We start from the raw sequence: 10,691 nt of genomic DNA, 5'->3' as shown, positions 1-10,691 counted from the left end.
CCTTCTCAATAAAACTCAAAAGGTTGTTATGAGTATTAAATTTAAACAGGATAAAATCTGTTCAAATGCTTACCATAATGCTGTAATGGCAATAGTGGCCATGGGTGTCTGATTGAATATGCTGCATATAATTTCTTACCTTTCACTTTTTCCCCCTCGCTCTGTATTCTGCCATTGCAGCTGTGTCTCACTGAAGCAGTTAATTAGCTACAGGCTGTCCTTACCATTCTTAACAAAAGGCAGACATGGCGAGTGGTCAGTGACCTTTTAAGGACTTACCCCTTGGTAAACAGCTGTGCTATGATTTTTAACTGAGTATCTCCACGTACTCACCTTGTAGAGTTTAACTGCATTCTAGTGGTTCTTTCTTTTAAATGGGGGGTTGAAGAACAGTTTTTGTAGGATTGTGGAGAATGCTGAAAAGTGAAGGAAGAGAGAGTTGGAGGGAGCAAAGGCCAGAGTTACAAGTATGTGGAAGGAATAGCTGTGATAGTAAAAAGTAGTCTCAGGTCCTATTTTCTTACTACTCAGGGATTTGCCCCAATTGACCCCGTAACGCCATAATTTAGTCTTTTCTGCGCATGTCAAGGTCTTTTGTCCCTTGGCGGACACCGTTTGCCAGCCAAAGCTGTCTCCCTGCTAGCGGTGTTCGTAGAGTGCCGAATTCTACCTTTTTCTTCCTCGCTGGCCATGACGAGTCGAGGCGCTCGGCAGCGCCTTAAGGGAAGCGGGAGCAGTGGCGGGGACACAGGCTGGGCCGCGGACAAGCTGCGGGAGCTGCTGAGCAGCCGGGAGGCGGGCAGCGCGGAGCCCCAGCCGGAGTAGGTGTGCGGGCGCGGCGGGGGCGTGGCCGGGCGGCGGCGGGCGCTGCCCCCTGGAGGGTCGCCCCGCGCCAGGTGGGGCTTCGCCCAGAACAGCTTTCTTGCTGGGGGGTCTCGGCTTCTGCACGCAGGTCCTTGTGCTCTTCCTGGGCGTGTCAGAGTCCTAGGGTGCCCACCTCGGGTCCCACGTTTGCTGTAAAGAAAGCCTGGGGTGCGGGTCTGTGAGGCTCTTGGCCCAGGCCCAGGAGTGGTCTGGCGTCTTGGTGTTTGAGTTGGCAAGAGGAAAGAAGATACCCTCCTGGACTGTCCCTCACTGTTTCCTTCCTTCTCCCCAAAGTCCTGACCCTTTACTCTAATCCGAGGGCCCCACAACTTCTAGCACCGGCAACCACCTCTCTCCCCAAGCCCGGGAACTGCAGGTCAGGACTGCATTAAAGGAGCTGCCAACAGATTGATTTCCTAGAGGTTACAGTACCTTGCACATGTTAGGCCTCTGTACATTGGAACAAATAGGCAAATGGATAAAGCCATGGAAAGCCATGACCTTGTACAAACAAGAAAGAAACAGGATGAGAGCTTTGTGGTCTCCACGTGAGTGATTAGTTGACTTGGGGTAAATAGAGCGCCGTAATGCCTGGAACTAAAGTGTATGAATTAGCTTACACTTGAAAAACAGGAAATGGAAGGGATGATTAAGGTTGATCTACTCAGAACAACTAACTGCTCACTTTTATAGGTGAATACTTCAGTATTTCAGTGTCCCTTGCCATTCTTGTCTTTTTTTGTGTGTAGTTTTAGTCCTCCTAGTTAGTAGGTCCTTCCAGATACATACTTTTTTTTTTTTCTTCTGAGCAGGTTATCTGGAAACAAAGCAGGACAAGTTTGGGCACCTGAAGGATCTACTGCTTTCAAATGCTTGCTCTCAGCAAGGTTATGTGCTGCTCTCCTGAGCAACATCTCTGACTGTGATGAAACATTCAACTACTGGGAACCAGTAGGTGATTTCTTTGGGTATTTTTGTTGTTGTTATTGTTCTTGATTTCACTGCCTGGGACCTGGTTACCAATCAAAATATAAATACTATGTTCAAATGTAACTACTAGTAAAATAACTTTACTTTCACTTTTGTATTCTAAGCTGATGATTTAGCAGTAGTAACTATTGAAAGCTATAGGGTATGTGGTTACTTTATGAAAAGATGTAGTTTGTAGCCATGGTTGGGTAGCTCACTTGGTGAGAGCTTCGTCCTTATACGCCAAGGTTGCAGGTTCCTTCCCTAGTCAGGGCACACACAAGAATCAAACAATGCATGCAATAAATAACTGAAACAAGAAATGAATGTTTCTCTTTCCCTCTCCCCCTCTTTCTCTTCCTCTTTCTTGAAAAAAAAAAAATCAAGAAAACCCTGGCCTGTGTGTTGGTTGGAGCATCGTCTGGTAACCAAAGGGTTGTAGGTTCAATTCCCAGTCAGAGCACATACCCAGGTTTTGGTTCCATTCCCCTTGTAGGTATGATTCCTGGTCCGGGCATGTGCAGATGGCAACCAATCAATGTTTTTTTTTGTCTCAATGTGATGTTTCTCAGCTTTCCTCTCTCTCTCTCTCTTTCTCTAAAGCAATGAAAAAATGTCCTCAGATGAGGGGAAAAAATAAATTAATTAAAAAATTTTAAAGATGTAATTTATAATTTCTTTTAAACATTTTTTAATCAAAATAATACTTTGAGATAGTTTTTAAAGTTAACCATTGCTACAGAACTTTAAGGAAAAAACAGTAGCTCTCTGTTCCACTTTTTATGTTCAAATCCCAGTTCTTTCAACTCTCTTAGTTATTTCTTCTGATGTTTACTAAAATAAACATTGTTACTAAATATTGTGCTTATGTTCTATTTCTTGATTTTTAGATTTACAAGTGTGTTGACTTCTATTAGAGGAAATTCAGAAGTGAAATTTTCTAATCACATTTTTCATTAAAAAATAAAGACTGTTTAGCGTAGGTGGTTTAAGGAAAATACAAGATTTGGAGCATCACTGTATTGACTAGAAAGCATTTAAAAAATAAGTAAAAGGTAAAATTCAAACTTTTAATATTGGCCAAACAGTAATCTTGTAGAATTTATGTCCTAATATTTTCCAATATTGTGTAATTTTGATTCTTATCCATTAGTTGTAAGTCTTGTTGAGAGTTTCAGCTTTTTTGTGTACTATTGTCTCATTAATATTTTTGCTTAAAAACTTCACCTGCATCCTTTTAACAAGGATTTTTGGCCAATATAACCCTGAATTCACCTGTTTTGTACTTTCAGACACACTACCTCATCTATGGGAAGGGGTTTCAGACTTGGGAATATTCTCCAGTTTATGCCATTCGCTCCTATGCTTACTTATTGCTTCATGCCTGGCCAGCTGCATTTCATGCAAGAATTCTACAAACTAATAAGGTAAGGGCAGGCCAACCTGGAAGCAGTCACAACCAATCAAGAGGTGAGTCTCTGGAATAGTTTTGAGAAAAGGACAAAATAGATTGGGAGTTAAGAGGGGATTTTTTTTTTTTTTGGAAGAAGAATTATTTATTCATTCATTGGTCACCAAATATTAATTAAGCAACTTTTATTTGATAGACACTTCATTAAGTGCTATGATGTAACAATGACCAAATCCCTGCCCTTATGGAATTTATGGTTTAATAGAGAAGATTACATTGAGCAAGTAATTAAAAATGTGGTGTCTTATGAAGGAAATGTACCAGTGTGCAATGGGATAGCATATTAGGAGAGCCTAATTTAAATAGAGTGCTGAAAGACAGTTAGGAGTTAACTGAGACCTAACCTGTTACTTTTCAGAAATATGACTATGATGTGTCTTGCCATGGATTTCTCTGGGTTTGTCTTGTTTGGAGTTTTCTTAGCTTCTTTAATCTTTAGGCTTCTGTATTTTGCCACATTTGAAGTTTTTAGCTGATTTTTTTTAGTACTTTTTCAGTCCTGTCCTGTTTCTCCTCTCCTGAGACTCTAGTGATATGAATGCTAGATATTTTATTTTAGTCCCATAAGGCCCTGAGACTCTGTTCTTTATTTTCCCAGCCTTTTTTTCTCTGTGTTGTTCAGGTTGAGTAATTTCTTCCTGTTCACTGATTATTTCCTCTGTCCCCTCCATTTCACTGTTGACCCTATCCTTTGAGCTTTTATTTTGGTTATTGTATTTTTAATGTTGTAAAATTTCCATTTTATTTATATCTTATATTTCTTTCCTGAGATTTTCTATTTTTTCATTTGTTTCAAGCATGTTTTTAGTTGTTCATTGGAGCTGTTATACAATGGCTCCTTTAAAACTTTCTAACTTCTTTTTTTTTTCCAATTTTTAAATTATTTTATTGTTGTTCAATTACAGTTGTCTGCATTTTCTCCCCACCCCAGCCAAACCCACTTCCCTCCCGTGCTTCCACCCTCCTCCTTGATTTTGTCCATGTGTCCTTTATAGTAGTTCCTGAAAACCCTTCTTCCCACTATCCCCTCTCCCCTCCCCTCTGGCTATTGTTAGATTGTTCTTAACTTCAATGTCTCTGGTTATATTTTGTTTGCTTTTTTCTTCTGTTGATTATGTTCCAGTTAAAGGTGAGATCATATGGTATTTGTCCCTCACTGCCTGGCTTACTTCACTTAGCATAATGCTTTCCAGTTCCATCCATGCTGTCACAAAGGGTATGAGCTCCTTCTTTCTTTCTGCTGCATAGTATTCCATCACGTATGTGTGCCATAGTTTTTTGATCCATTCGTTTACTGATTGGCACTGAGGTTGCTTCCAGCACTTCGCTATTGTAAATTGTGCTGCTATGAATATTGGGGTGCATAGGTTCTTTTGGATTGGTGTTTCAGGGCTCTTAGGATATAATCCCAGCAGCAGAATTGCTGGGTCAAAAGGCAGTTCCATTTTTAGTTTTCTGAGGAAATTCCAGACTGTTTTCCACAGTGGCTGCACCAGTCTGCATTCCCACCAACAATGTACTAGGGTTCCCTTTTCTCCACAACCTCTCCAACACTTGTTTATTGATTTGTTTATGTTGACCACTCTGACCAGTAGGAGATGGTACCTCATTGTGGTTTTAATTTGCATCTCTCTGATGGCTAGTGATGCTGAGCATCTTTTCATATGTCTCTGGGCCCTCTGTATGTCTTCCTTGGAGAAGTGTCTGTTCAAGTCCTTTGCCCATTTTTTAATTAGGCTGTTTGGCTTCCTGGAGTGGAGTTGTGTGAGTTCTTTATATATTTTGGAGATCAGACCCTTGTCTGAGGTATCATTGTCTGAGGTTTTCCCATACTGTTAGTTCTATTTTCATTTTAATGCTGTTTTCTTTAGCCATGCAGAAGCTTTTTATTTTGATGAGGTTCCATTTGTTTATTCTTTCCTTTATGTCCCTTGCTTTAGGGGACGTGTCTGTGAGGATGTTGCTGCGTGGAATGTCTGAGATTTTCCTGCCAATGTTTTCCTCTAGGACTTTTATGGTGTTACGACTTATATTTCAGTCTTTTATCTACCTTGAATTTATTTTTGTGTATGGTGTAAGTTGGTGATCGAGTTTCATTTTTTTGCACATAGCTGTCCAGATCTCCCAACACCATTTGTTGAAGAGGCTATTTTTGCTCTAAAACTTTCTAACTTCTAACAGGTAATTTTAACTTCTCTCTCTTTTTCTCTCTCTCTAGATTAAGTTTTTTTCATTCAGTTTGAGATCTTCCTGGTTGACAAGTACCATATTTTACTTTGTGTAATGTGCACCCACATTTTGGCCCAAACTTTCAGGAAAAAAATCTTTTGTTTTACTTTTTAAATCAATTTTTTATTTATATATAAAACTGATTATCTTATTCCAGGGTATTATTCTGCACACAGATAATATTATTGCTTTCTAGAGTTACACTTTTAATGCATAAGCATAAATAAAAGAATTAAAAACATTTATATTGATAGGGAATTAGTACTACCCATATATAATGTATACCCTGATTTATCCCTCAAATATTTGGGGAAAAAAGTGTGCACACCCTAATTTTTCCCTCAAATATTTGGGCAAAAGAGCATGCATTATACACAGCAAAATATGGTAATTTTCAGTAAGACTCTGGCTCTTACTCATGGGCCCAGCATGCTTCTTTTGCACTACTCTGCTCCTTTGGATCTTATTTAAGCCTTCTGTTTCAGCTGGCTTATTTTGATAGACTGAAACAGGAGAAAGAAGGGGGGTTCTCTACCTTGTTGCTGCAGGTGAGAGTAGAAGTCTAGGTTCCCCGCTAAGGTCTCCATGGATACTGCCCTCGTGGGCAGGGTAGGGGCACTGCATAGTGATGCACTGGTTCAACAAAGGATGCAACACATTACTCATGTATTTGTGGTGATGGTGTAAACCTCTTGTGCTGCCAATCATATAAAAGTATAGCACATACAATTATGTAGTGTGCATAATACTTTATAATGATATAAATGACTATGTGACTGGTTTATGTGTTTACTATATGATACTTTTTATCAGTATTTTAGAGTGGATTCCTTCTACTTAGTAAAAAAAATGTTTGCTGTAAAGCACTATGCCGTCTTATGCTGGCAGCAGCCTCATACATCTGGTGTTTACTCCGTCTCTTGAGTGCATCATTTCTCTTGTGCTTGACTTAATCTCATGTTGTTTTATACAGTACCATACTGTGCAGGCTTACAGCCTGGAAGCAGGGAGGTATACTATATAACCTCAGTGTCAATAGGCTACTCTCTAGGTTTGTGTAAATACAGTTTGTGATGTTCACACAGGACGAAATCACCTAATGACAAAATTTTCAGAATGTATCTGCATCATTAAGTAGCATGTGACTATATTGCTAGGTTGTGTGGGGGCAGGTGGAAGTACAGGCTCTCCAAAGGATCTTTACTGTGATGCTGTATGTGGTGGAAGAGAGAGCTCATTGCTACTAAAGAGGATAAAAGTCCTGACTTCCTACTGAAACTTGATCACATTGGTGAGAGTGGATCTACGTTTTTTTCTGTGGTGCTTGGGTGAAATAGAGTGGTTATTGCCTGAAAGTTTTTTGCCTTGCTAGGCTACCCATTTATTGGTCTTTTGGCTGGTTAGAGTAGGCTTTCATTGGTGTTATTTTGTCTGTGCCCATTGGTATTTCTAGTCTCCAGCTTCTTTAGCTTCAAATTTGGACTATTGAAGGCAAAAAGAAAACCCAGAGAACTTACCACTGTGTTGTTTGGCCCAGAAATTCCTAGCCAATCTGCCTTTTTCTCTCTACCTCCCATCATCTTCTTATGCTTGTTTTACATAAAATGCACAGAGTTTTTGGCTTTGCATAGCATGAGGAATAGGGAAAAATATGTTTAATCCATCTTCCATAAAGCAGAAATTCCTGATTATAGAACTAGAAGATAAGTTGAAGTTGTCTAGGTAAAGGAAGAATGGGGATGAGTGAAAAATGCCCTGAGGCCAGAAGGAAGGCCAGCATGGCCTTCTTGTATAAATAGGTTTGACTCTTGGAAGAGAGAATGAGTGGTGGAGTGTAACAGATGAGGCAGAGGCCAGATTTATACAACACCTGGTAGGCTCTATTAAGGAAAGGTTTTAGACAGAGGAGAGACATAATTACATTTGCATTTTAGAATGATCAGAAAGTATCACCTGTAGAAAGTAATAGAACTCTGTCTCTCCCTTCCCTACCTAATATTTCATTTCTATTTTTTTTTAACTTATCAGAAGAATGATTATACAGAATGAGGGACTTAGTAGAGAAATAACAATAAGGAACGCTTAAGGATTTTATTTCCACTTGGATACTCACTATCACTTCAAATTTGACATATTCAACACAGAGTTCTTCCTCTTAAATCCCTATTCCTTTTACATCAAAGATATAAATAGCAAGCAGAACAGGGGTGAAAATTTCCCTTCTTATTTCCTGTCTTCTCCCTGTTAGATTCTGCCAATGGGAGCCAACAGGGCGCCACTTGGCAAGGGAGAATTGTACTCAGTAAAGTCCCAGCCCCAGCAAGATAATGTAGAGCAGAGAAGGGTGGATTGTTGATGAGGATATGGCAGTAATTAGCGCCCCTAGCGATGGTTACCTTTCCAACTTATTGCTACCCAAAACAAGAACACCTTTGTTTTGTCTCCCTATGGAGGGAGTGAATTTCAGGTTGTGAATTTCTCTGAACTATACACTTAGGAGTGGGCTTCCATACATAGATCCATGGGTTACCTAATTTCCTGACAGATTGCTCTCCAGAATGCCTATACAACTTTATACTCCCTGCAACAATGTTCGAGGTGTCAGTTTCCTCATATTTCCTGAGCACTTGATATTTCTGACTTTTTAATTTTGTCCTCATGAATGTAAGATGCTTCTCACTTTAACTGCATTTCTCTGATTACTACTAAGGTGCAGCATTTCTTCATATACTTATTAGTCATTCAGATTTTCTTTTTTGTACATGACCTCTTTACAGCCTTTGCCTATTTTTCAATTAGATTTTCTGGTTTTCTCTTCTGATTTGTAGAGGTTCTCAGAAGTAACCTCTTGTAGGTTTTAGATTCTAGAGATCTTTTCTCTTAGGCTGTCATCTCTCTATTAATGTTGTCTGTAGTCCTTTATTGAATAGTAATCTTTAGTTTTGATGTAGTCAAACCAGTTAGTTTTACCTCCAGTTGGTGGGTTTTGGGACTTTCTAAAAGAAATCCTTCTTTACCACAAGTCACAAAGATATTCTTCTGTAAGAATATCTTTGTGACTTATGGTAAAAGAAGAATAGAAGGATTTTCTTCTATTATCTTTATAATTTTATCTTCTATTTAAAAGACTTTAATCCATGTTGTTTGAAAGGAGAGAAGGTTAAAAGACTTTAATTCATATGAGTTTTAATTTTTATAAATTTAGGGAAAAAATCAGATTTATTTTTTGCTAGTGAGGTGTATTTTCCAGCACCAACTGCTAAATAACCTATCCTTTTCCTTCGGATTTGTAATACTGTGTCTATCATCTACCTCATCCCATATGTATGGGTCTGTTTCTGGCCTCTTTGTTCTACGTCACTGGTCAATTTGTCAGTCAGTACCATATTGTTTTTATTATTATGGCTTTGTAATGTGTGTTAGTACCTGGTTGGTGAATTTCTCATTTTCCTCATTTTAAAATTTGTATTCAAATACCATTTTAGAGTCGATTTGCTTCTCAGTCAGAGTCTGCTGTGTTTTGATTAGAGTTGCACTGGATTTACATTTTATTTTGACAATTAATATTTTTTCTATTTTCTTTAGGATTTTATTTTATTTATTTTTATTTATTTTATTTTATTTATTTTTAGAGGACAGGAGAGGGAGAAAGAGAGGGAGAGAAACATCAATGTCTGGTTGCCTCTCTGCTTATTTGTTTGTTTTGGTTTTTATTTTTTTTAATTTTTAAATTTTTAAAAAAGATTTTATTTATTTATTTTTAGACAGAGGGGAAGGGAGGAAGAGAGGGAGAGAAACATCAATGTGAGGTTGCCTCTCGTGCACCCCCTACTGGGGACTTGGCCTGCAACCCAGGCATGTGCCCTGACTGGGTATCGAACTGGTGACCCTTGGGTTCGCAGGCTGGCATCCAGTCCACTGAGCCACACCAGCCAGGGCTGTTTGTTTTGTTTTTTTAGATTGTATTGTTGATAGATATGTATTTATTGCCATTTTATTGTTTATATTTTTGATCCTTTGTTTCTCCTTGTAACATAGGACCAGTTATATATGTTATATAATTAACATATAATTAAATATTAATTATATAAAATTAACATTTTATATAATACTGGTTTGGTGGTGATGAAGTCTTTTAGTGTATTCTTGCCTGGGAAGCTCTTTACATGCTCTTTGATTCTAAATGATAGCTTTGCTGAGTAGAGTAATTTTGGTTGTAGGTCCTTGCTTTTCATCACTTTGAATATTTCTTGCCACTCCTTCTTGCCCTCAAAGTTTCTGTTGAGAAATCAGCTGACAGTCTTATGGGAGCTCCCTTGTAGATAACTAACTGCTTTTCCATTGCTGCATTTAAGATTCTCTCTTTGTCTTTAGCCTTTGGCATTTTAATGATGATGTATATGTCTTGGTGTAGGCCTGTTTGGGTTCATCTCATTTGGGACTTTCTGCACTTCCTGGACTTGTGTGTCTTTTTCCTTCATTGGGTTAAGGAAGTTTTCTGTCATTATTTTTTTAATACATTTTCAATTTCTTGCTTTCTCTCTTCCACTTCCAGTACCCACATGATACAAATGTCCATATGCTTTAAGTTGTTCCAGAGGCTCCTTACACTACCCTCCTTTTTTTTGGATTCTTTTTCTTTTTGCTGTTCTGATTGGGTGTTTCTGCTTCTTTATATTCTAAATTGCTGATTTGATTCCCAGCTCCATCTACTTTACTGTTGATTTTCTGTAAATTATTCTCATTTCAGTTAGTGTATCATTCATTTCTGACTGGTCATTTTTTATGCTGTTGAGATCCTCACTAAGTTCATTGAGCATCCTTATAACCAGTGTTTTGAATTCTGCATCTAGTAGATTGTCTCCATTTTGTTTAGTTCTTCTTCTGGATTTTTTTCCTGTTCTTTCATTTGGTACATGTTTCTTTGTCTCCTTATTTTGGCAGCCCCTCCACACCCCACATTTGTTTCTATGTACTAGGTAGAGCTGCTGTATCTCTGAGGCTTGATAGAGTGACCTAATGTAGTAGGTGTCCTGTAGGGTCCAGTGTCATAGCCTTCCTGATCACCCAAGCTGGGCATTAGAGGTGCACCTCCGCTTGTGGGCTGTGTACACCTTCTTCTTGTACTTGAGCCTTGATTGCTGTTGGCAGGTCAGTA

General features: G+C 38.7%; 1 protein-coding gene across 7 annotated transcripts in view; it reads left to right on the top strand.

The window, feature by feature from the left end:
- The first annotated feature begins 611 nt into the window (after nucleotides 1–611).
- The window catches only part of ALG9 (ALG9 alpha-1,2-mannosyltransferase), a 124,282-nt gene continuing 114,202 nt past the window's right edge, over nucleotides 612–10,691 (top strand). For 4 of the 7 annotated variants that reach the window (XM_053924308.1, XM_053924306.1, XM_053924309.1 and 1 more), the window contains exons 1-3: nucleotides 612–821; nucleotides 1,677–1,815; nucleotides 3,126–3,260. In XM_053924308.1, the coding sequence (XP_053780283.1) occupies nucleotides 691–821; nucleotides 1,677–1,815; nucleotides 3,126–3,260 (405 nt within the window). In that variant the 5' untranslated portion in view covers nucleotides 612–690. Of the gene's footprint in view, nucleotides 826–877; nucleotides 897–1,676; nucleotides 1,816–3,125; nucleotides 3,261–10,691 lie in introns of those variants that run through there. The other 3 variants (XM_053924311.1, XM_071221483.1, XM_053924310.2) reach the window with 3 other exon arrangements.

This window comes from Desmodus rotundus, chromosome 5, assembly GCF_022682495.2.
Source record: "Desmodus rotundus isolate HL8 chromosome 5, HLdesRot8A.1, whole genome shotgun sequence".
In the NCBI taxonomy this organism is placed as follows: Eukaryota; Metazoa; Chordata; class Mammalia; order Chiroptera; family Phyllostomidae; genus Desmodus; species Desmodus rotundus.
Note: the sequence above shows the minus strand (reverse complement) of the source record. Positions and strands in the feature narration are given on the sequence as shown.